This window comes from Hemitrygon akajei, chromosome 8 (genome assembly GCF_048418815.1).
Source record: "Hemitrygon akajei chromosome 8, sHemAka1.3, whole genome shotgun sequence".
Classification (NCBI taxonomy): Eukaryota; Metazoa; Chordata; class Chondrichthyes; order Myliobatiformes; family Dasyatidae; genus Hemitrygon; species Hemitrygon akajei.
In genome coordinates, this window is record NC_133131.1 from 176,522,332 (window position 1) to 176,549,248 (window position 26,917).

General features: G+C 50.8%; 1 protein-coding gene across 6 annotated transcripts in view; it reads left to right on the forward strand.

The window, feature by feature from the left end:
* Window positions 1–26,917, forward strand: part of LOC140732472 (WD repeat-containing protein 97-like) — a 166,243-nt gene that overhangs the window by 134,050 nt on the left and 5,276 nt on the right. For 4 of the 6 annotated variants that reach the window (XM_073055175.1, XM_073055179.1, XM_073055176.1 and 1 more), the window contains 6 exons: window positions 9,691–9,812; window positions 18,360–18,528; window positions 21,004–21,108; window positions 21,204–21,415; window positions 24,963–25,015; window positions 25,242–25,423. In XM_073055175.1, coding sequence (XP_072911276.1) covers window positions 9,691–9,812; window positions 18,360–18,528; window positions 21,004–21,108; window positions 21,204–21,415; window positions 24,963–25,015; window positions 25,242–25,423 — 843 coding nt within the window. Of the gene's footprint in view, window positions 1–9,690; window positions 9,813–18,359; window positions 18,529–21,003; window positions 21,109–21,203; window positions 21,416–24,962; window positions 25,016–25,241; window positions 25,665–26,917 lie in introns of those variants that run through there. The other 2 variants (XM_073055178.1, XM_073055180.1) reach the window with 2 other exon arrangements.

The following is a 26,917-nucleotide window of genomic DNA, read 5'->3' on the forward strand; positions in this document are numbered from 1 at the left end:
AAATGGTGGGGTGATGGAGATGGAGGGGGTGATGGAGACGGTGGATGTGACAGAAACGGTGGGGTGATGGAGATGGAGGGGGTGATGGAGACGGTGGATGTGACCGAAATGGTGGGGTGATGGAGATGGAGGGGGTGATGGAGACGGTGGATGTGACAGAAACGGTGGGGTGATGGAGATGGAGGGGGTGATGGAGACGGTGGATGTGAAAGAAACGGTGGGGTGATGGAAATGGAAGGAGTGACGGAGACGGTGGATGTGACAGAAACGGTGGGGTGATGGAGATGGAGGGAGTGATAGAAACGGTGGATGTGACAGAAACGGTGGGGTGATGGAGATGGAGGGAGTGATGGAGACGGTGGATTTGACAGAAACGGTGGGGTGATGGAGGTGGATGGGGTGATGGAGATGGAGGGAGTGATGGAGATGGTGGATGTGACGGAAACGATGGGGTGATGGAGACTGTGTATGTGACGGAAACGGTGGGGTGATGGAGACTGTGTATGTGACGGAAACGGTGGGGTGATGGAGATGAAGGGAGTGATGGAGATGGAGGGAGTGATGGAGACGGTGGATGTGACGGAGACGGTGGATGTGATGGAGATGGAGGGAGTGATGGAGACGGTGGATGTGATGGAGATGGAGGGAGTGATGGAGATGGTGGATGTGACGGAAATGATGAGGTGATGGAGATGGAGGGGTGATGGAGTTGGAGGGAGTGATGGAGACGGTGGATTTGACGGAAACGGTGGGGTGATGGAGATGGAGGGGGTGATGGAGATGGAGTGATGGAGACGGTGGATGTGACGGGAACGATGGGGTGATGGAGATAGAGCGGGTGATGGAGATGGAGGGAGTGATGGAGGCAGTGGATGTGACAGAAACGGTGGGGTGATGGAGATGGAGGGAGTGATGGAGATGAAGGGGGTGATGGAGATGGAGGGGTGATGGAGACGGTGAATGTGACGGAAACGATGGGGTGATGGAGATAGAGCGGGTGATGGAGATGGAGGGAGTGATGGAGGCAGTGGATGTGACAGAAACGGTGGGGTGATGGAGATGGAGGGAGTGATGGAGACGGTGGATGTGAAGGAGACGGTGTATGTGACGGAGTCGGTGGGGTGACGGAGTCGGTGGATGTGATGGAGATGGAGGTGGTGATGGAAATGGAGGGAGTGATGGAGACGGTGGATATGACAGAAACGGTGGGGTGATGGAGATGGAGGGGGTGATGGAGATGGAGGGAGTGATGGAGACGGTGTATGTGACAGAAACGGTGGGGTGATGGAAATGGAGGGAGTGATGGAGACGGTGGATGTGACAGAAACGGTGTGGTGATGGAGATGGAGGGGGTGATGGAGACGGTGGATGTGACCGAAATGGTGGGGTGATGGAGATGGAGGGGGTGATGGAGACGGTGGATGTGACAGAAACGGTGGGGTGATGGAGATGGAGGGGGTGATGGAGACGGTGGATGTGACCGAAATGGTGGGGTGATGGAGATGGAGGGGGTGATGGAGACGGTGGATGTGACAGAAACGGTGGGGTGATGGAGATGGAGGGGGTGATGGAGACGGTGGATGTGACAGAAACGGTGGGGTGATGGAGGTGGATGGGGTGATGGAGATGGAGGGAGTGATGGAGATGGTGGATGTGACGGAAACGATGGGGTGATGGAGACTGTGTATGTGACGGAAACGGTGGGGTGATGGAGATGAAGGGAGTGATGGAGATGGAGGGAGTGATGGAGACGGTGGATGTGACGGAGACGGTGGATGTGATGGAGATGGAGGGAGTGATGGAGACGGTGGATGTGATGGAGATGGAGGGAGTGATGGAGACGGTGGATTTGACGGAAACGATGGTGTGATGGAGATGAAGGGAGTGATGGAGACTGTGGATGTGACGGAAACGGTGGGGTGATGGAGATGAAGGGAGTGATGGAGATCGAGGGAGTGATGGAGACGGTGGATGTGACGGAAACGATGGGGTGATGGAGATGGAGGGAGTGATGGAGACAGTGGATGTGACAGAAACGGTGGGGTGATGGAGATGGAGGGGGTGATGGAGACGGTGGATGTGACGGAAACAGTGGGGTGATGGAGATGAAGGGAGTGATGGAGACGGTGGATGTGACGGAAACGGTGGGGTGGTGGAGATGGAGGGGGTGATTGAGATAGAGGGACTGATGGAGACGGTGGATGTGACGGAAACGGTGGGGTGATGGAGATGGAGGGGGTGATAGAGATGAAGAGAGTGATGGAGTTGGAGAGGGTTATGGAGATGGAGGGAGTGATTTAGATGGAGGGGGTGATGGAGATGAAGAGAGTGATGGAGTTGGTGGGAGTGATGGAGATGGAGGGAGTGATGGAGATGGAGGGGGTGATGGAGATGAAAGGAGTGATGGAGATGGTGGGGGTGATGGAGATGGAGGGAGTGATGGAGATGGAGGGGGTGATGGAGATGAAGGGGGTGATGGAGATGGAGGGAGTGATGGAGACGGTGGATGTGACAGAAACGGTTGATTGATGGAGATGAAGGGAGTGATGGAGATGGAGGGGGTGATGGAGATGGAGGGGGTGATGGAGATGGAGGGAGTGATGGAGACGGTGGATGTGACGGAGACGGTGGGGTGACGGAGACGGTGGATGTGACGGAGATGGAGGGGGTGATGGAGATGAAGGGAGTGATGGAGATGAAGGGGGGATGGAGATGGAGGGGTGACGGAGACGGTGGATGTGACGGAAACGGTGGGGTGATGGAGATGAAGGGGATGATGGAGATGGAGGGAGTGATGGATATGGAGGGAGTGATGGATATGAAGGGAGTGATGGATATGAAGGGAGTGATGGAGATGGAGGGGGTGATGGAGATGGAGGGAGTGATGGAGATGGAGGGGGTGATGGAGATGGAGGGGGTGATGGAGATGGAGGGAGTGATGGAGATGGAGGGGTGATGGAGATGGAGGGAGTGATGGAGATGGAGGGAGTGATGGAGACGGTGGATTTGACGGAGACGGTGGGGTGACGGAGACGGTGGATGTGACGGAGATGGAGGGGGTGATGGAGATGAAGGGAGTGATGGAGATGAAGGGGGGATGGAGATGGAGGGGTGATGGAGACGGTGGATGTGACGGAAACGGTGGGGTGATGGAGATGAAGGGGGTGATGGAGATTGAGGGAGTGATGGAGATGGAGGGGGTGATGGAGATGGAGGGAGTGATGGAGTTGGAGGGGGTGATGGAGATGGAGGGAGTGATGGAGATGGAGGGAGTGATGGAGACGGTGGATGTGACGGAGACGGTGTGGTGATGGAGACGGAGGGGGTGATGTAGATTAAGGGAGTGATGGAGATGAAGGGGGTGATGGAGATGGAGGGGTGATGGAGACGGTGAATGTGACGGAAACGATGGGGTGATGGAGATGGAGCGGGTGATGGAGATGGAGGGAGTGATGGAGGCAGTGGATGTGACAGAAACGGTGGGGTGATGGAGATGGAGGGAGTGATGGAGACGGTGGATGTGAAGGAGACGGTGTATGTGACGGAGTCGGTGGGGTGACGGAGTCGGTGGATGTGATGGAGATGGAGGTGGTGATGGAAATGGAGGGAGTGATGGAGACGGTGGATATGACAGAAACGGTGGGGTGATGGAGATGGAGGGGGTGATGGAGATGGAGGGAGTGATGGAGACGGTGTATGTGACAGAAACGGTGGGGTGATGGAAATGGAGGGAGTGATGGAGACGGTGGATGTGACAGAAACGGTGTGGTGATGGAGATGGAGGGGGTGATGGAGACGGTGGATGTGACCGAAATGGTGGGGTGATGGAGATGGAGGGGGTGATGGAGACGGTGGATGTGACAGAAACGGTGGGGTGATGGAGATGGAGGGGGTGATGGAGACGGTGGATGTGACCGAAATGGTGGGGTGATGGAGATGGAGGGGGTGATGGAGACGGTGGATGTGACAGAAACGGTGGGGTGATGGAGATGGAGGGGGTGATGGAGACGGTGGATGTGAAAGAAACGGTGGGGTGATGGAAATGGAAGGAGTGACGGAGACGGTGGATGTGACAGAAACGGTGGGGTGATGGAGATGGAGGGAGTGATAGAAACGGTGGATGTGACAGAAACGGTGGGGTGATGGAGATGGAGGGAGTGATGGAGACGGTGGATTTGACAGAAACGGTGGGGTGATGGAGGTGGATGGGGTGATGGAGATGGAGGGAGTGATGGAGATGGTGGATGTGACGGAAACGATGGGGTGATGGAGACTGTGTATGTGACGGAAACGGTGGGGTGATGGAGACTGTGTATGTGACGGAAACGGTGGGGTGATGGAGATGAAGGGAGTGATGGAGATGGAGGGAGTGATGGAGACGGTGGATGTGACGGAGACGGTGGATGTGATGGAGATGGAGGGAGTGATGGAGACGGTGGATGTGATGGAGATGGAGGGAGTGATGGAGATGGTGGATGTGACGGAAATGATGAGGTGATGGAGATGGAGGGGTGATGGAGTTGGAGGGAGTGATGGAGACGGTGGATTTGACGGAAACGGTGGGGTGATGGAGATGGAGGGGGTGATGGAGATGGAGTGATGGAGACGGTGGATGTGACGGGAACGATGGGGTGATGGAGACGGTGATGGAGACGGTGGATGTGACAGGAACGATGGGGTGATGGAGATGGAGGGGGTGATGGAGACGGTGGATGTGACGGGAACGATGGGGTGATGGAGATGGAGGGGGTGATGGAGATGGAGTGATGGAGACGGTGGATTTGACGGAAACGGTGGGGTGATGGAGATGAATGGGGTGATGGAGATGGAGGGGGTGATGGAGGCAGTGGATGCGACGGAAACGGTGGGGTGATGGAGATGGAGGGGATGATGGAGATGGAGTGGGTGATGGAGACGGTGGATGTGACGGAAACGGTGGGGTGATGGAGATGAAGGGGGTGATGGAGATTGAGGGAGTGATGGAGATGGAGGGGGTGATGGAGATGGAGGGAGTGATGGAGATGGAGGGGGTGATGGAGATGGAGGGAGTGATGGAGATGGAGGGAGTGATGGAGACGGTGGATGTGACGGAGACGGTGTGGTGATGGAGACGGAGGGGGTGATGTAGATTAAGGGAGTGATGGAGATGAAGGGGGTGATGGAGATGGAGGGGTGATGGAGACGGTGAATGTGACGGAAACGATGGGGTGATGGAGATGGAGCGGGTGATGGAGATGGAGGGAGTGATGGAGACGGTGGATGTGAAGGAGACGGTGTATGTGACGGAGTCGGTGGGGTGACGGAGTCGGTGGATGTGATGGAGATGGAGGTGGTGATGGAAATGGAGGGAGTGATGGAGACGGTGGATATGACAGAAACGGTGGGGTGATGGAGATGGAGGGGGTGATGGAGATGGAGGGAGTGATGGAGACGGTGTATGTGACAGAAACGGTGGGGTGATGGAAATGGAGGGAGTGATGGAGACGGTGGATGTGACAGAAACGGTGTGGTGATGGAGATGGAGGGGGTGATGGAGACGGTGGATGTGACCGAAATGGTGGGGTGATGGAGATGGAGGGGGTGATGGAGACGGTGGATGTGACAGAAACGGTGTGGTGATGGAAATGGAGGGAGTGATGGAGACGGTGGATGTGACAGAAACGGTGTGGTGATGGAGATGGAGGGGGTGATGGAGACGGTGGATGTGACCGAAATGGTGGGGTGATGGAGATGGAGGGGGTGATGGAGACGGTGGATGTGACAGAAACGGTGGGGTGATGGAGATGGAGGGGGTGATGGAGACGGTGGATGTGAAAGAAACGGTGGGGTGATGGAAATGGAAGGAGTGACGGAGACGGTGGATGTGACAGAAACGATGGGGTGATGGAGATGGAGGGGGTGATGGAGATGGAGTGATGGAGACGGTGGATTTGACGGAAACGGTGGGGTGATGGAGATGAATGGGGTGATGGAGATGGAGGGGGTGATGGAGGCAGTGGATGCGACGGAAACGGTGGGGTGATGGAGATGGAGGGGATGATGGAGATGGAGTGGGTGATGGAGACGGTGGATGTGACGGAAACGGTGGGGTGATGGAGATGAAGGGGGTGATGGAGATTGAGGGAGTGATGGAGATGGAGGGGGTGATGGAGATGGAGGGAGTGATGGAGATGGAGGGGGTGATGGAGATGGAGGGAGTGATGGAGATGGAGGGAGTGATGGAGACGGTGGATGTGACGGAGACGGTGTGGTGATGGAGACGGAGGGGGTGATGTAGATTAAGGGAGTGATGGAGATGAAGGGGGTGATGGAGATGGAGGGGTGATGGAGACGGTGAATGTGACGGAAACGATGGGGTGATGGAGATGGAGCGGGTGATGGAGATGGAGGGAGTGATGGAGGCAGTGGATGTGACAGAAACGGTGGGGTGATGGAGATGGAGGGAGTGATGGAGACGGTGGATGTGAAGGAGACGGTGTATGTGACGGAGTCGGTGGGGTGACGGAGTCGGTGGATGTGATGGAGATGGAGGTGGTGATGGAAATGGAGGGAGTGATGGAGACGGTGGATATGACAGAAACGGTGGGGTGATGGAGATGGAGGGGGTGATGGAGATGGAGGGAGTGATGGAGACGGTGTATGTGACAGAAACGGTGGGGTGATGGAAATGTAGGGAGTGATGGAGACGGTGGATGTGACAGAAACGGTGTGGTGATGGAGATGGAGGGGGTGATGGAGACGGTGGATGTGACCGAAATGGTGGGGTGATGGAGATGGAGGGGGTGATGGAGACGGTGGATGTGACAGAAACGGTGGGGTGATGGAGATGGACGGGTGATGGAGAAGGTGGATGTGACCGAAATGGTGGGGTGATGGAGATGGAGGGGGTGATGGAGACGGTGGATGTGACAGAAACGGTGGGGTGATGGAGATGGAGGGGGTGATGGAGACGGTGGATGTGACCGAAATGGTGTGGTGATGGAGATGGAGGGGGTGATGGAGACGGTGGATGTGACCGAAATGGTGGGGTGATGGAGATGGAGGGGGTGATGGAGACGGTGGATGTGAAAGAAACGGTGGGGTGATGGAAATGGAAGGAGTGACGGAGACGGTGGATGTGACAGAAACGGTGGGGTGATGGAGATGGAGGGAGTGATAGAAACGGTGGATGTGACAGAAACGGTGGGGTGATGGAGATGGAGGGAGTGATGGAGACGGTGGATTTGACAGAAACGGTGGGGTGATGGAGGTGGATGGGGTGATGGAGATGGAGGGAGTGATGGAGATGGTGGATGTGACGGAAACGATGGGGTGATGGAGACTGTGTATGTGACGGAAACGGTGGGGTGATGGAGATGAAGGGAGTGATGGAGATGGAGGGAGTGATGGAGACGGTGGATGTGACGGAGACGGTGGATGTGATGGAGATGGAGGGAGTGATGGAGACGGTGGATGTGATGGAGATGGAGGGAGTGATGGAGATGGTGGATGTGACGGAAATGATGAGGTGATGGAGATGGAGGGGTGATGGAGTTGGAGGGAGTGATGGAGACGGTGGATTTGACGGAAACGGTGGGGTGATGGAGATGGAGGGGGTGATGGAGATGGAGTGATGGAGACGGTGGATGTGACGGGAACGATGGGGTGATGGAGACGGTGATGGAGACGGTGGATGTGACAGGAACGATGGGGTGATGGAGATGGAGGGGGTGATGGAGATGGAGTGATGGAGACGGTGGATTTGACGGAAACGGTGGGGTGATGGAGATGAATGGGGTGATGGAGATGGAGGGGGTGATGGAGGCAGTGGATGCGACGGAAACGGTGGGGTGATGGAGATGGAGGGGATGATGGAGATGGAGTGGGTGATGGAGACGGTGGATGTGACGGGAACGGTCGGGTGATGGAGATGGATGGGGTGATGGAGATGGTGTGATGGAGACGGTGGATGTGACGGGAATGATGGGGTGATGGAGATGGAGGGAGTGATGGAGACGGTGGATGTGACGGAAATGGTGGGGTGAATGAGATGGAGGGAGTGATGGAGACGGTGGATTTGACGGAAACGGTGAGGTGATGGAGATGGAGGGGTAATGGAGATGGAGGGGGTGATGGAGACGGTGGATTTGACGGAAACGGTGGGGTGATGGAGATGGAGGGGGTGATGGAGATGGTGGATGTGATGGAAACGATGGGGTGATGGAGATGGAGGGAGTGATGGAGACGGTGGATTTGACGGAAACGATGGGGTGATGGAGATGGAGGGGGTGATGGAGATGGAGTGATGGAGACGGTGGATGTGACGGGAACGATGGGGTGAAGGAGATGGAGGGGGTGATCGTGACGGTGGATGTGACGGGAACGATGGGGTGAAGGAGATGGAGGGGGTGCTGGTGACGGTGGGTGTGACGGGAACGATGGGGTGATGGAGATGGAGGGGGTGATGGAGATGGAGTGATGGAGACGGTGGATGCGACGGAAACGGTGGGGTGATGGAGATGGAGGGGGTGATGGAGGCGGTGGATGCGATGGAAACGGTGGGGTGATGGAGATGGAGGGGGTGATGGAGATGGTGGATGTGACGGGAACGATGGGGTGATGGAGACGGTGGGGTGATGGAGATGGAGGGGGTGATGGAGACGGTGGATGTGACGGGAACGATGGGGTGATGGAGATGGAGGGAGTGATGGAGACGGTGGATGTGACGGGAACGATGGGGTGATGGAGATGGAGGGGGTGATGGAGACGGTGGATGTGACGGAGACGGTGTGGTGATGGAGGCGGTGGGGTGACGGAAACGGTGGGGTGATGGAGATGGAGGGGGTGATGGAGACGGTGGATGTGACGGGAACGGTGGGGTGATGGAGATGGAGGGGGTGATGGAGATGAAGGGAGTGATGGAGACGGTGGATGTGACGGAAATGATGGGGTGATGGAGACGGTGGATGTGACAGAAACGGTGGGGTGATGGAGACGGTGGATGTGACAGAAACGGTGGTGTGACGGAAACGGTGGGGTGATGGAGATGGTGGGGTGATGGAGATGGTGGGGTGATGGAGATGGTGGATGTGACGGAGATTGAGGGATTGACGGAGACGATGGGTTGACAGTGAGGGCGACAGACAGTGGATGTGATGGAGATGGGTGGGTTGACGGAGACAGAGGGGGTGGTGGTGGAGAAGGGAGATGGGGACAGGGGCTGACGCAGACGGAGCGGGTGACAGAGATGGAGAAGGGAGACTGAGATGGAGGGGCTGATGGAGACGGTGGTGGGGGGGAGATGGAGGAGGGGAGACGAAGTCAATGGATGTAACAAAGACAGAGATGGTGACCGTGATAGAAAGGGTGAATGAGGTTTGGAGAAGGCTGGTGTGAATCAGAAATACCATCACGGAACTGGTTCAGTGCAGGACTGTGATAGTGTAGGTGAATGTCATTTCTGCGGGAAGTCAGTAGCTGTCAATGATTGAATCTGTGATCCCACGTCAGATCCTGCATCAATTCCTCCAGCTCATTCTCTGCCCTGTTCTCTACTGTATCACATCTCCAGGGTGCATGAGAGCTATGTGTGGGTGACTCCCACACCTCATCTGAGGGTGTGAACCAGTGCTTCGATTCCAGTAAGGTTTGTCTCAGCAGAGGCTCCTGTGGAGTTGGCAGTAACAATGCTCTCTGTACCTGTGTAATCAGATCCGTGAACAGCGGGAATTTATCCGAGCGGCTCTGGGGGCACTGAAGCAGCTGGTAACTCACTCCCAGGAGTTCTTCGTGGAGTTAATGGTCCAGTTCTTGCAGAGCGATGTCATTCTCAGGTTAGTGATTCTCACTCACTCTTCTGTCTGGCCACAGTTGTGTGCAGAATCTCTCAGTCAGGGTTAAAGCTGTGTCAAACTCTTCCATCTGGCTGCAGTTTGGAGTATTGTGTGCAGTTCTGGTTGCCCCTTAACAGAGTAGATGTGGGGGGTTTTGGAGAGGATTCAGGAGAAATTCATCAGGATGCTGCCTGGATTAAAGAACTTGTACCATCAGGAGAGGTTGGACAAATTTGTGTTCTTTTCTCTGGAGACCTGATGGAGGTAAGGACAGGGAGAGAGGCAAAAGAGGTGGCGGTGTGGCACTGTTGATCAGAGATAGTGTCACGTCTTCAGAAAAGGTGGATGTCATGGAGGGGTTGTCTACAGAGTCTCTGTGGGTGAAGGTTAGGAATAGGAAGGGGACAATAACTTTACTGGCTGATTTTTATAGGCCACCCAATAGTAACAGGGATATCAAGGAGCAGATAGGGAAACAGATCCTGGAAAGGTGTAATAATAACAGAATTGTCGAGATGGGAGATTTTAATTTCCCAAATATCGATTGGCATCTCCCTAGAGCAAAGGGTTTAGATGGGGTGGAGTTTGTTAGGTGTGTTCAGGAAGGTTTCTTGACACAATATGTAGATAAGCCTACAAGAGGAGAGACTGTACTTGATTTGGTATTGGGAAATGAACCTGGTCAGGTGTCAGGTGTCAGAGAGAAAATTTTGGAGATAGTGATCATAATTCTATCTCCTTTACAATAGCATTGGAGAGAGATAGGAACAGACAAGTTAGAAAAGTGTTTAATTGGAGTAAGGGGAATTAACCATATAACCATATAACAATCACAGCACAGAAACAGGCCATTCTGGCCCTCCTAGTCCGTGCCGAACTCTTAATCTCACCTAGTCCCACCTACCCGCACTCAGCCCATAACCCTCCACTCCTTTCCTGTCCATATACCTATCCAATTTTACCTTAAATGACACAACTGAACTGGCCTCTACTACATCTACAGGAAGCTCATTCCACACAGCTATCATTCTCTGAGTAAAGAAATACCCCCTTGTGTTTCCCTTAAACTTTTGCCCCCTAACTCTCAAATCATGTCCTCTCGTTTGAATCTCCCCTACTCTCAATGGAAACAGCCTATTCACGTCAACTCTATCTATCCCTCTCAACATTTTAAATACCTCGATCAAATCCCCCCTCAACCTTCTATGCTCCAATGAATAGAGACCTAACTTGTTCAACCTTTCTCTGTAACTTAAGTGCTGAAACCCAGGTAACATCCTAGTAAATCGTCTCTGCACTCTCTCTAATTTATTGATATCTTTCCTATGATTCGGTGACCAGAACTGTACACAATGTTCCAAATTTGGCCTTACCAATGCCTTGTACAATTTTAACATTACATCCCAACTTCTGTACTCAATGCTCTGATTTATAAAGGCCAGCGTTCCAAAAGCCTTCTTCACCACTCTATCTACATGAGACTCCACCTTCAGGGAATTATGCACTGTTATTCCTAGATCTCTCTGTTCCACTGCATTCCTCAATGCCCTACCATTTACCCTGTATGTTCTATTTGGATTATTCCTGCCAAAATGTAGAACCTCACACTTCTCAGCATTAAACTCCATCTGCCAACGTTCAGCCCATTCTTCTAACCGGCATAAATCTCCCTGCAAGCTTTGAAAACCCACCTCATTATCCACAACACCTCCTACCTTAGTATCATCAGCATACTTACTAATCCAATTTACCACCCCATCATCCAGATCATTTATGTATATTACAAACAACATTGGGCCCAAAACAGATCCCTGAGGCACCCCGCTAGTCACCGGCCTCCATCCCGATAAACAATTATCCACCACTACTCTCTGGCATCTCCCATCTAGCCACTGTTGAATTATGAGGCTATCAGTCAGGCACTTGGAAGGAGGGAATTCCAGAGCTTCGGGAGGTACGGTACTGTGGCGTTTAGCACATCTCTTTACAGTGCCAGTGATCAGGGTTCAATTCAGTCACTGTCTGTACTTCTTCCCCATGACCGCACGGTTTTCCTCCAGGTGCCCCAGCTACGCGCACAGTCCAAAGACAGTCATTGGTAATTGGGCAGCACAGGCTCATCGGACCAGAAGAGTCTGTTACCGTGCGGTATCTCCGGATAGAGGGGGAAAGAGAAAGCTATGGTTGCCAGTGCTGGAGCTGTGAGATTTGGGCTCAGAAATGGAGCAGACGGAGACTGGGGAGGGGCAGAAGACTGAAGATGCGGGAACCTGGAGCAACAAATGATCTGTTGGAGGCAGCAAAGGGTCGCTACAGTGATAAAAAGCTTTGACCACCGATCAATTGGAGTTTGGTCAGATTAAAGAAAGGCAGGGGCAAGCACAGCGGCCGTCGTCAGAGTGTGATCTTGAGGCTTTAGGCTTCAGCAGAGAAAAGCTCAAAGTTAAATTTTTGTTTTCTCTTTCCTGTATCTGTTCAGTGGGACAGTAGCGATGTCAGGCAGGGTAGTTTAATTCATGGCTAAGGATTTGGTGTAGGAGGAAGGGCATAAGATTTTTGGATTAGTGGGTCTCTTCCAGGGAATGTGGGATCTGTCCAGAAGGGATGGTTTGCACATGAACTGGAGGGAGACAAATATCCTAGCGGGAAGGTTTGTTAATGCTGCACGTTGAGGTTTTTAACATCCCAAAGAGGAAGAAATATTCTAAAGGAAAGATGACACAACCGTGGTTAACAACAGAAGTCAAAGCCAAAACGAGGCCATATAATAGAGCAAAGATTCATGGGAAGTTAGAGGATTGGGAAGCTTTTAAAAACCAACAGAAGGCAACTAAAAAAGTCATTAAGATGGTAAAGATGGAATACGAAAGTACGCTAGCCAATAATATTAAAGAGGATACCTAAAGTTTCTAAAGATACATAAAGTGTAAAAAAGAGAAGAGAGTGGATATTGGACCACTGGAAAACGATGCTGGAGAGGTAGTAATGGGGGACAACAAAATGGTGGATGGACTGAATAAGTATTTTGCATCGATCTTCATGTTGGAAGACACTAGCAGTACTGTAGAAGTTCCAAGTGTCAGGGGTCATGCAGTGTGTCAAGTTTCCATAACTAGAGAGAAGGCAGCTGTGGGGGCCTTTCCTTTGTCGGGAGAGATTTTCCCTCTACAGCTGCCACAGTAAATGGTGGAACAGACTTGATGGGCAAATGGGCTAATTCTGCTCCTATATCTTACGGTCTTAATCTAGAATCGCAGAGGAATGGGAACCAGAGTGCCAGGACAGTTTGTAGAGAGGTTGTGGAGACAGATGTTGGTAAGACCTCAGACAAAGTTGGAAATCAAAAGATTTAGCATAGTGCAACTTGTGTCCTGAGCTGCGTGTATTTCAATGCAGGAAGTAAATGTAGGAAAGGTGGATGATAGTGCTGAAGGTGAGGTGGCTGGTTTACAAATAGAGGCAATGAGGAGAGGCTGCTGACAGGGCAAAATTGCATCAACAGGATGAGTTGCAATGTAAAAGTGGACAAAATTAAAAAGTGTGAACACAGAACTGAAGGTGCTGTATTTGAATGTGCGCAGTGTACGGAATAAGGGAGATGAGCTTGTAGCACAGTTACAGATTGGCAGGTATGATGTTGTAGGCATCAGGGGTGGTATTGCCCTGTTGGTGAAAAATGCAATAGCATGAACGACAGCAAAGCTTCACTACCAGATGAGCTCAACACTTTCTTTGCCTGCTTTGAAAAGGAGAATATAATTAAAGCTGTGAAGATCCCTGCTGCACCTGATAACTCTGTGATCTCTGTCTCAGAGGCCGAAGTTAGACTGTCTTTAAAGACAGTGAACCCTTGCAAGGTGGAAGGTGCCAATGGAGTACCTGGTAAAGCTCTGAAAACTTGTGCCAACCAACTGGTGGGGAGTATCCAAGGACTATAGCTCAGCATTTAATACCATCATTCCCGCAATCCTGATTGAGAACTTGCAGAACCTGGTTCTCTGTACCTCCCTCTGCAATTGGATCCTCAATTTCCTAACTGGAAGACCACAACTAGTGTGGATTGGTGGTAACATATCCTCCTCGCTGACAATCAACACTGGCGCACCTCAGGGGTGTGTGCTTGGCCCACTGCTCTACTCTCTATATACGCATGACTGTGTGGCTAGGCATAGCTTAAACACCATCTATAAATTTGCTGATGCTACAACCATTGTTGGTAGAATCTCAGGTAGTGAATAGAGGGCATACAGGAGTGAGATATGCCAACTAGTGGAATGGTGTCACAGCAACAACCTGGCACTCATCATCAGTAAGACAAAAGAGCTGATTGTGGACTTCAGGAAGAGTAAGTCAAAGGAACACATACCAATCCTCATAGAGGGATCAGAAGTGGAGAGAGTGAGTTCCTGGGTGTTAAGATCTCTGAGGATCTAACCTGGTCCCAACATATCGATGTAGTTATAAGTGTAAAGGGGGGTTTCTTCTTTTTCTTTGTTACTGCGTATGTTAATCAAAATGGCTTCTTTGTTTTGTTAAAAGTAGGAATGCTTCTTTGTTGCGAGAGAGTGCTGGAAGCTTGTTTGGGTTAAAATTTACTGATAATGAGAATTGTATTCCTTTGTAAACCAATTGGGATTAATGTTCTTTCTTCTGAGTCTGTAAACTATTGTTGATGGGCTTTTGGCGAGTCGGCGCAAGGGATTGAGAGAGAGAGAGGACGCGATGCTGTAAACTGGGCGAGGAACGGACCCCAAGCAGGGGTCCAAGGCCAGGAGGTACCCCGAGGAGAGGAGATGAAGCTAGATGTGCTTGGTTGACCACTTCGGATGGTCCTGAGCTGCGAGTCGAGGAGTTCGGAGGCCAGAAGACTTCAGTAATTGAGCTCCAACAGTTGTGCACGAAGGGGTTTGGACTTTGATAAGTTTGGTGCCTTTTCTTTATTTTCTTTTCCTTCATATATACTGTATGGTTATTAATCAGTTATAGTAATCTTTATAAACTGTAATCATTTAATCGCATATGGTGTACTGTCTGTTTTTTGAGCGAGGTGGGGACATCACACAGCATCCACACCAGCTGATACCCAGTTTGGTGGGGCCGAAGTCTGCTCCCCCTAGACGAGAACGAGCTGAGTGAGCCTGAGGCGACCCAGGGGGTTACATAAAGAAGGCAAGACAGTGACTATACTTCATTAAGAGTTTGAAGAGATTTGACATGTCAACAAATACACTTAAAAGCTTCTATAGCTGTACTGTGGAGAGCATTCTGACAGGCTGCATCACTGTCTGGTATGGAGGGGCTACTACACAGGACTGAAAGAAGCTGCAGAGGGTTGTAAATCTAGTCAGCTCCATCTTGGGACTAGCCTACAAAGTACCCAGGACATCTTCAAGGAGCGGTGTCTCAGAAAGGCAGCGTCCATCATTGAGGACCTCCAGCACCCAGGGCATGCCCCATTCTCACTGTTACCATCAGGTAGGAGGTACAGAAGCCTGAAGACACACACTCAGCGATTCTGGAACAGCTTCTTCCCCTCTGCCATCCGACTCCTGAATGGACATTGGACCTGTGGACACTACCTCACTTTTTTAATTATATTATTTCTGATTTTTGCACAAATTTTAATCTATTCAATATACGTATACTGTAATTGATTGATTTATTTTATTTATGTATTTTTTTTCTTCTTCTGTATTATGTATCGCATTGAGCTGCTGCTGCTAAGCTAACAAATTTCACAACCCAGCCAGAGACGATAAACCTGATTCTGATTCGAAATCAGGTCATTAGAAAGAGTTGACAAAGTTTTGGAATGTGTTGAATCATTGTAGATAGAGCTAAGGAATTGTATACAGGCCCCCAAACAGTAGTAAAAATGTGGTCTACAAATTACAATGGGAGATAGAAAATGCATACTAAAGGGGCAATGCTTCAATTGTCATGGGGGAATTCAACATGCAGGAAGATTGGGATAATCAGGTTGGTGCTGGTTTACAGGAGGGGGAATTTCTCGAGTGCCTATGAGATGGCTTTTGGAGCAGCTTGTGGTTGAACCCACTAGAGGATCAGTTAGTTTGGATTGGGCATTGTACAATGAACCAGAATTGATTAGAGAGCTTAAGGTAAAAGAACCCTTAGGGGTAAGTGATCATAATATGATCAGGTTAACGCTGAAATTTGAGAAGGAGAAGCTAAAGTCAGGTGTATCAGTATTACAGTGGAGTAAAGGAAATTACGTAGGCATGAGAGAGGAGCTGGCCGGAAATGATTGGAAAAGAACACTGGCAAGGATGATGGCATAGCAGCACTGGGTGATATTTCTGGAAGCAATTTGAAAGGTGCAGGATATATACATTCCAAAGAGGAAGAAGTATTCTATAGGAAAAATGACACAAGCAGGGCTAACAAGAGAACCCAAAGCCAACATAAAAGCCAGAGAGGGCATATAATAGAGCAAAAATTAGTGGGAAGTTAAATGATTGGGAAGCTTTTAAAAACCATCAGAAAGCACCAAAAAAGTCATTAATAAGGTAAAAATGGAATACAAAAGTAAGTTGGCCAATAATATTAACGAGTATACCAAAAGTTTTTCAGATACATTAGGAGTAAAAGAGAGGCAAGAGTGGATATTGGACCACTTGAAAATGATGCTGGAGAGGACAAGGAAAGGGTGGACAAACTGAATTAGTATTTTGCTTCAGTCTTCTCGGTGGAAGAGACTAGCAGTATGGTGGAAATTCCAGGTGTTGGGGGCAGGAAGTGTGTGAAGTTACCATAACTAGAGAGCAGGTTCTTGGGAAACTGAAAGGTCTGCAGTTCAGTAAGTCACCTGGACCAGCTGGTGTACGTCCCAGGGTTCTGAAAGAGCTGGCTGCAGAGATTGTGGAGGCATTAGTAATGGTATTTCAAGAATCACTAGATTCTGGAATGGTTTCGGAAGACTGGAAAATTACAAATTTCATCCACTCTTCAAGAAGGAAGAGAGGCAGAAGGAAAGAAAGTATAGGCTAGTTAGTCTGACCTCAGTGGTTGGGAAGATGTTGGAGTCGACTGTTAATGATGAGGTCTCAGGGTACTTGGAGACACATGATAAAATAGGCCATAGTCAGCATGGTTTCCTCAAGGGAAAATCTTGTCTGATAAATCTGTTTTAATTCTTTGAAGAAATAACAAGTAGGATAAAGGAGCATCGGTTGTCGTGTACTTGGATTTTCAGAAGGCCTTTGCCACACAAGAGGCTGCTTAACAAATTACGAAACTATAGTATTACAGGAAAGATTTGAACATGGATAAAGCAGTGGTTGATTGGCAGGAGGCAAGGAGTGGGAACAAAGGAAGCCTTTTCTGGTTGGCTGCTGGTGAATAGTTGTGTTCCAAAGGGATCTGTGTTGGGACCAATTCTTTTTATGTTATATGTCAATGATTTGGATAAAGGATTTTATGACTTTGTTGCAAAGTTTGCAGATGATTTGACGATAGGTGGAGCAGCAGGTAGTTTTGAGGAAGTAGAGAGGCTGCAGAAGGACTTGGATGGATTAGGACAAAGAAATGACAGATGGAATACAGTGTCGAGAAGTCTATGGTCATGTACTTTGGTAGAAGAAATAAAAAGGCTGACGATTTTCTACATGGAAAGAAAATACAAATAACTGAGGTGCAAAGGGACTTGGGAGTCCTTGTACAGGATTCCCTAAAAGTTAAATTGCAGGTTAATTCAGTGGTGAGGTTAGCATTTATTTCGAGAGGACTAGAATATAAAAGCAAGGATGTAATGTTGAGACTTTATAAAGCACTGGTGAGGCCTCACTTGGAGTATTGTGAGCTGGTTTGGGCCCCTTAGAAAGGATGTGCTGAAACTAGAGAGTGGGGTTCACGAAAATGATTCCAGGATTGAATGGCCTGTCATATGAAACCTATCGAATTGTGAAAGGCTTTGATAGAGTGGTTGTGGAGAGGGTGTTCCCTGTGGTGGGGAGTCTAAGATCAGAGGACAGAGCCGCAGAATAGAGGGGCATCCTTTCAGAATGGAGATGAGGAGGAATTTCTTTAGCCAGAGGGTGGTGAGTCTGGAATTCCTTGCCACAGGCAGTCTGTATATGTATTTATAGCAGAGGATGGATGATAGATTCTTGATTGTTCAGGGAATGAAGGGATAAGAGGAGAAGGCAGGAGACTGGGGTTGAGATGAGTCAAATGGCCTAATTCTGCACCTGTATCTTATGGAACTCAATGGGCCAGGAGCATCTGTGGAAATTCAGGAGGAGTGGAGGAAGCTACTGTGATAAAGAGCAGGAATGAAGGAGGTGTCTACAGGATTTTAGCCATGATTCATTAGCTACATCAGCAACAGGGATGGGGAGACAGGACTCTCTTTTACATTGGAGGAGAGAGTGTGCCCAGGCGGTTTTGTGCTGGGAACCTAGAGGTTGGGGTGGTGCCTTTGTGGATTCAGCACCTGAGCTGTGATCGGCCAGAGACAACTGGACCAGGAGAGATGTTGTCCATTGCCCTAGTGAGCTGAACACCCAAGGTCTGACTGTTTTCCAGGGCCACCGTCAAAGCCATTCTGGATGAGCTAGGTCTGCAGGACCCCCACAACTACCTGGATATGGAGCTGAGCTCTTGGGAAGATAGAGACCACCTGGGCACCCAAAACCGACAGGAACTTCGCAAAGTCAGCCAAGCCTGGCTCCGCCATTGGATGCAACAGTTCAAGGTACCTGGTTTGCGATTAATAAGGGAGTGGGCTGACTGTGACTGCATGTGACTACGAGTGAGTGGGTGGGTGGGGAGCTGCAAATGACAGATGGTTTGTCCGTGGGTGTGTGTGACTGACTGATGGTGTGTCTGCTGTGGGTGAAATGTGTAGAATATTGAAAGGACTGGATAGAGTGGCTGTGGAGAGGATGTTTCCTATAGTGGGGAAATCTCAGACCAGAGGACACAGACTCAATAGAAAATTATCCATTTAGTACAGAGGTGAGGAGGAAATTCTTTAGCCAGAGGATAGTGAATCTGTGGAATTCATTGCCACAGGCAGCTGTGGAGACCAGGTCGTTGGGTGTATTTAAAGTGGTGGTTGGGATGTTATTGATTAGTCAGGGGGCCAAAGGTTACAGGGAGGAGGCAGAAGAATGGGTTGGAAAGGGATAATAAATCAGCCATGATGGAATGGTGGATCAGACTTGATGGGCTGGATGGCCTAATTGTGCCCCTATGTCCTATGTCTTGTGTCACAAACCAGTGGGGATGCATTGAGTGTGAGGGGTGTCCATGAGTGGGTGTGACTGACCGGTGGGGATGTCCGAGGGTAGGTGGGTGTGAACGGCCAGTGGGGATGTCCGAGGGTAGGTGGGTGTGACCGACCGGTGGGGATGTCCATGGTGGGTGGGTGGGTGTGACCGACCGGTGGGGATGTCCATGGTGGGTGGGTGGGTGTGACCGACCGGTGGGGATGTCCATGGTGGGTGGGTGGGTGTGACCGACTGGTGGGGATGTCCGAGGGTAGGTGGGTGTGACCGACCGGTGGGGATGTCCGAGGGTAGGTGGGTGTGACCGACCGGTGGGGATGCCCAAAGGTGGGGGTAGGTTGTCATTGGGTAATTGTGAGGAGCTGTGTGTTGTGGAGCAGCTCAGTGCGTTTGGGATGATATCAGTGATGGCAGCTCGGGGAGTAGTTCATAAGACCCGCAGATGCTGCAAACATGAAACAAAATGCTGGGAACTCAGCAGATCAGGTAATTGGGTGTGGGGTGGGTGGGATCCTTCATGAAGTTACTGGCCCTTTTTCCAGCACCTTTCTGTATATATATCCTTCATGGTGGGAGGCTGGTGCCAGTGATACATTGGATAGTTTTGATGTTGCTGCAGGGAAGTTTTTCATTGCACCTGTGCAAACATGGAGTAGTGCAGATGACAAACTCAACTGAAGTTTGACAGAGCTGTGTGATTGTTTCTGGTCTGGGACGGGGGGGGGGGGGGCGGGGGAATAACACGAAGGAGATGGTCTTTCTGGTCTGATGGGAGGGGGTAACGTGGAAGGGAGGGTGTTTCTGGTCTGATGGGAGGGGGTAACATGAAGGAGATGGTCTTTCTGGTCTGATGGGAGGGGTTAACACGAAGGAGATGATCTTTCTGGTCTGATGGGTTGGGTAACGTGGAAGGGAGGGTGTTTCTGGTCTGATGGGAGGGGGTAACACGAAGGAGATGGTCTTTCTGGTCTGATGGGAGGGGGTAACATGGAAGGGAGGGTGTTTCAGGTCTGATGGGATGGGTAACGTGGAAGGGAGGGTGTTTCTGGTCTGATGGGATGGGTAACGTGGAAGGGAGGGTGTTTCTGGTCTGATGGGAGGGGGTAACACGAAGGAGATGGTCTTTCTGGTCTGATGGGAGGGGGTAACATGAAGGAGATGGTCTTTCTGGTCTGATGGGGGGTAACACGAAGGAGATGGTCTTTCTGGTCTGATGGGGGGGGTAACACGAAGGAGATGGTCTTTCTGGTCTGATGGGAGTGGGTAACATGAAGGAGATGGTCTTTCTGGTCTGATGGGGGGTAACACGAAGGAGATGGTCTTTCTGGTCTGATGGGAGTGGGTAACACGAAGGAGATGGTCTTTCTGGTCTGATGGGGGGGGTAACACGAAGGAGATGGTCCTTCTGGTCTGATGGGATGGGTAACGTGGAAGGGAGGGTGTTCCTGGTCTGATGGGATGGGTAACATGGAAGGGAGGGTGTTTCTGGTCTGATGGGATGGGTAACGTGGAAGGGAGGGTGTTTCTGGTCTGATGGGATGGGTAACGTGGAAGGGAGGGTGTTTCTGGTCTGATGGGATGGGTAACGTGGAAGAGAGGGTGTTTCTGGTCTGATGGGATGGGTAACGTGGAAGGGAGGGTGTTTCTGGTCTGATGGGAAGGGTAACGTGGAAGGGAGGGTGTTTCTGGTCTGATGGGATGGGTAACTTGGAAGGGGGGTGTTTCTGGTCTGATGGGAAGGGTAACGTGGAAGGGAGGGTGTTTCTGGTCTGATGGGATGGGTAACTTGGAAGGGGGGTGTTTCTGGTCTGATGGGAAGGGTAACATGGAAGGGAGGGTGTTTCTGGTCTGATGGGATGGGTAACTTGGAAGGGGGGTGTTTCTGGTCTGATGGGATGGGTAATGTGGAAGGAATGGTGTTAACACTCTTCCTTCCCTAGGAACACATCCAAGGTGCTGCCAGATCTCTGAACGCTGGGAACACACTGCGTGCCGCTCTGCCCATCTCCTCCAGTGCTGTCCCCGACAGGCATGGTCAGAGTAGTGTGAGTGCCCTTGTGTTCTTACCATCCCCTTGTTTCCCCCTCGCCTGGGTGGGGGCAGTTTGAGTTAATCCTGTATCTTGCAATCCTGTCAACAGGTGGGTAGGAGACAGAGAAAGGCATCTGCGCTGCGTCTGCAGGCACGCCAGACGCTCGGCTCCCTGGACTCGCTGCATCCCATAGAGGCCGTCAACTACTTCTGTGAACTGCAGCTGGAGCAGAAACTGCAGGAGCTGAGGGTGTCCGAGCAGCGATTGGAGGAGGGACAGGATGTCAGAAACGCGGTCCTCTTCCTGCCAAAGATCACCAGGTTAGCAGTCTCTGCGTGGGTGTAGTGAGGGAGGAGGTGCCTCTTGCCTTGTGGATCTCATGATAAATGGTGGTCTTGCAGAGTGAACGGTAGGGTACTGAGGGATCTGGGAATACAGGTACATAAATCATTGAAAGTGGCGTCACACGTAGATAGCTTTGTAAAGAAAGCTTTTGGCACATTGGCCTTCGTAACTCAAAATCCTGAGTACATGAGATGGAACGCTATGTTTAAGATATTGGTGGGACCTAATATGGGGTATTTTGTGCAGTTTTGGTCACCTGCCTACAGGAAAGATGTAATGGAGATTGAAAGAGTGCAGAGAAAATTTATAAGGATGTTGCCCATTTTGGAGGATGTGAGTTATAGGGAAAGACTGAATAGATTAGGACTTTTTCCTTGGAACATAGATGATTGAGGGGAGATTTGATAAAGGGATACAAAATGATGAGGAGTATAGATAGGGTAAGTGCAAGCAGGCTTTTTTTACTAAGGTTGAGTGGGACTACAACTAGAGGTCATGGGTTAAGTGTGAAGGTGAAAGGTTGAAGGAGAACATGAGAAAAAACTTCTTCACTCAGAGTGTGGAACGAGCTGCCAGCGCAAGTTGGACATGTGAGCTTGATTTCAATGTTTAAGAGAAGTTTGGATAGGTACATGGATGGTAGGGGTATGGACGGCTCTGGTCCGGTCCCGGTACAGGTTGAAGGGCATAGGCAGGTTAAATGGCTTGGCTGAAGTGCCTGTTTCTGTGCTGTACTTTTCTATGACTCTAAGGTGTTTGACAAGGTCCCTCGTGAGAACTTCAGCCAGAAGATGAAGATGCATGGGATCGATGGGGAATTGGCCGTTTGGATTCAGAATTGGTTTGCCCGCAGAATAGAAGAGGGTGGTGATCAAAGGGACCTATTCTGGCTGAGGTCTGTGACTAATGATGTTCTGCAGGGATTCTGCTGTTTGTGATGCACAGTGTCTCGCAAACATATTCAGCCCCACATAAATGAGTGCAGTATTACAAACAGATTCAGCCCCCACAGGGTGCAGAAAAGGTTCACCCAGACACCAGCTGGATTAGAGGGCATCTGCTAAAACGAGAGGCTGGACAAACTTGGGCTGTTTTCTCTGGAGTGATGGGGGCTGAGGGGAGATCTGATAGAGGCTTATAAGATTATGGGGGGCATAGATATGACTGGTACCTTTTACCCAGGGCTGAAATGTCTTACAATCATTCCAAAGGAGATGTGAGGGGGAAGTTTGTTTACACAGAGAGTGGTGGGTGTCTGGAATCAGCTGTCTGAGATGGTGAGGGAGACAGTGGTGTTTGAGGCTCAGACAGGCACATGAACTTCAAAGTTCAAATTACACATACTGTATGTCACCCTGAGATTTATATTCCTGTGGGCATTCACAGTAAATACAAAGAAATGATAAAAACAAAAATGAAATCAATAAGCAATAAATATTGAGAACATGAGTCCTTGAAAGTGAGTCCATAGGTTGTGGGAACAGCTCGATGTTGTAGGTGAGTGAAGTTATCCCCTCTGGTTCAAGAGCCTGATGAGTGAAGAGTAATAACTGCTCCTGAACCTGAGGCATGCAGAGCATTGTGGGATATGGGCGTTGTGTGGTTCAGTTAGGTTTTAACTACTAATTTAATTAATTTCAGCACAACATTGTGGGCAAAGGTCCTGCTCCTGTACTGTTTGATGTCCAAAGGTGAGGGTGGACAGCCTGACACACGACAGTCCTTCTAATGAAGGTATTCCCAGTGGGGAAAGGAGTTACAGGGTTCAGACCCGGTGATGGTGAAGGAATGGTGATGAATTCTGATGAAGGTACTCCCACTGTCCCAGTGGGGAAAGGAGTTACAGGGTTCAGACCCGGTGATGGTGAAGGAATGGTGATGAATTCCCAAATTTGGGAGTTGTGGGGGGGGGGGGGGGCAGACCATGAGCATTTGGTAGCAGGTTTATTATTGTGATGTATACTGAGATATGGTGACAGCTTTTGTTGTGTGCACCCAGGCATAAACACATGAAGATAGTAGAGACTTGATGATTTGAGGATTATTTTTATTTTTCACAAGTACATTGTAACAGAGAGTGAAATGTGTTATTTGTATCACTGTCCACATTCCGAGGCTGTGCTGGGGACAGCCTGCAAGCGTCACGTCACATCACGCTCACAACTTCCTAACCCTAACCCACATGTCTTTCGACTATGGGAGGAAACCGGCATGGTCCTCGGGAGAGCATACAGACTCCTTACAGAGTTGAACATGGGTCACTGACACTATAAAGTGATATGCTCACTGGTACGTTACCGCGCCTCCTGGTGTAAAGGGAAACAGCGTAGAATTGAATTGTTACAGAGAAAGTTCTGTGCAGACAGATGATTCGGTGCAAGGTGAGCTCATATGTGATGGTGACTCTGCTACCGATGATGCCCTGTCCCTGTGGGAGAAATGGCACCTGGTGGGGTGTGTTGTATAACTCCTGCTGCACTGACTCATCTTCTCTATTGGTGTGTCAGCCCAACTCACGAGGGTTACTGAAGGTCACTGCCTTTCTGCTCCATCCCAACAACAGCCTTGTGGAGGAGTTCTGCAGGACTCAGTCCTCAAGGAGGAATCTTAACCCAAAACTTTGACAGTCCACTTCCCCCCACACACACTGCCTGACCTGCTGAGAACTTCCAGCAGATTGTGTGTGAATCCAGATTCCATGAACCCATTAGGCACAGGAGCAGATGTTGCCATTCTGCCCATCAAGTCTGTTCTGCTATTCCATCATGGCAGATTTATTATCCCATTCTCCTTCCTTCTCTCCATAACCTTTGATGCCCTGACTAATCAAGAGCCTATCAATCTCTGCTTTAAATATACCCAATGACTTGGCCTCAGCTGTCTGTGGCAATGAGTTCCACAGATTCACCACCCTCTGGCTAAAGAAATTCCTCCTCATCTCTGTTCTAAAGGCATGTCTTTCTATTCTGAGGCTGTGCTCTCTGGTCCCAGGCTCTCCCACTTCGGGAAACATCTTCTCCAGATCCTTTCAATATTTGATAGGCTTCAATTAGATTCCCCCTCATTCTTCTGAATTCCAGCAAGTACAGGCCCAGAGCCATCCAAAGTTCATCATGTGTTAACCTGTTCATTTCCAGAGTCATTCTTGTGAGCCTCCCATAGACCCTCTCCAATGCCAGTACAACTTTTCTTAGATGAGGGGCTCGAAACTGCTCCCAATACTCCAATTGTGGTCTGGGCAATGCCTTACCAAGCCTCGGCAACTCTATGCTTTTATATTCTAGTTCTTTTAAAATGAATGCTGTCATTGCATTTGCCTTCTTTACCACCAAGTGAAGCTGCAAATTAGCCTTCAGGGAATCCTGCCCAAGGACTCTCAGGTCCCTTTGCACCTATGGTACGCTGTTCCCGGTGTCTCTTTCCTTGTCCTGACCACCAGCCCTCACCATTCCCGGCTTGGGATGGCAGTCCTCCTCACTCAGTAGGCCTCAATCAACCAATGCTGCTTCTCCCCTTCTGCAGGGACCGACCCATCATGAGGCTGGGGGAGACACGAGAGGCAGCGCCAACACAGAGTAAGTATCCTGGTGGTGAGGGCACAAGACACTCACCCTGGGTTCAAACGATGTCCGCTGGGTCCCATCGCAAGGTGGGAGGGGCACTGGGTTGGGGTTACAGTGGAGGTGGGTCTCGCTGTCGGGGAGGCTCGTTGTGGGGGTTACTGGTTACTGTGGAGGTGGGGGTGATGTAGGTGTTATACCGTGTGACAATGCACTCTACTTCTCTCTCTTTGTTCCACAGAGCGGCAGCTGCCCCACCTCCCGCTGCGACCTCTGACTTTTGCCCTGGGTCGTGTCATCAGGCTGCCTGTGTCAGAGGTTAGCCTCAACCCCTTCCCCTCAGCCCTTGACCGGCTCCCTCCACACAGCCTCCTCACCCTCCGGCAATCCGGCCAGAAATACTTCATCCTGGAGCATTCACTGGTGAGCAGCTACTGCTGACCCTCTGCCTGCAGTCACACCATCACCCCACTCACCGAACCTGAATATGCCTCACGCTCGGTGGCAACCTGTACACCCCCACCCCTGGCACCTAGACACACCCCTCCCGTACATACACCCCCCCCCGTACATACACCTCCACCCTCGCACCTGTACACACCCCCCTCGCACCTAGACACACCCCACACCTGTACACCCCCACCCCTGGCACCTAGACACACCCCTCCCGTACATACACCCCCCCCGTACATACACCCCCACCCCCACACCTGTACACCCCCACCCCTGGCACCTAGACACACCCCACACCTGTACACCCCCACCCCTCGCACCTAGACACACCCCCCCCCGTACATACACCTCCACCCCCACACCTGTACACCCCCACCCCTCGCACCTAGACACACCCCCCCCGTACATACACCTCCACCCCCACACCTGTACACCCCCACCCCTTGCACCTAGATACACCCCACACCTGTACACCCCCACCCCTCGCAGCTAGACACACCCCTCCCGTACATACACCCCCCCGTACATACACCCCCCCGTACATACACCTCCACCCCCGCACCTGTACACCCCCACCCCTCGCACCTAGACACACCCCACACCTGTACACCCCCACCCCTCGCACCTAGACACACCCCTCGCACTTATACACACCCCTCACATGGGTACACCCCTCCCGTACATACACCCCCCCGTACATACACCTCCACCCCACACCTGTACACCCCCACCCCTCGCACCTAGACACACCCCTCACATGGGTACACCCCTCCCGTACGTACACCCCCCGTACATACACCCCCACCCCTCGCACCTAGACACACCCCTCGCATGGGTACACCCCCACCCCCCGCACCTGTACACCCCCCCCCCCGTAGCTGTACACCCCCCTGCACTCCAACCAGAGATGCTTTATTCGCTGGTGGGCGCCTACTGCTGACCCTCTGTGCCATCAGACAGACTCTGTACACCTTCCTGTACAACCCTCACAGTAAATCCACACAGCCCCTTGTAACCCCTCCTCGCACCTGTACACGTGTACCACAAGTGATTAAAAATTTTGATTTATCACAAGTTCAGTGTTCCTGTGTCTGAAGTTGTGTGTGTGTGTGTGTGTGTGTGTGTGTGTGAGACCAGTGTATATGGCTAGAGAGGTAGAGAGAGAGACAAACACTGACTGATGTAGATGGCCAGAGAGAGAGGTAGAGAGGTGTGTGTGTGTATCTCCCTTTCTCTCTACCTCTTATATGTATAAATTGATTAGTCCAAGGTGGTATTAGGCTTTTTCACTTTGGTTTAAGATCCTGATGGCAGACGGGAAGAAGCTGTCATTGAACCTTGTAGTGTGGATCTCCAGGCTCCTACTCCTCCTACCTGATGGCAGCATCAAGAGGTCACCTCTTTTACTCCTACACTCCAAGATCCAGCCTGGCCAACCTCGCCCTATAACTCAGGCCCTCTAGT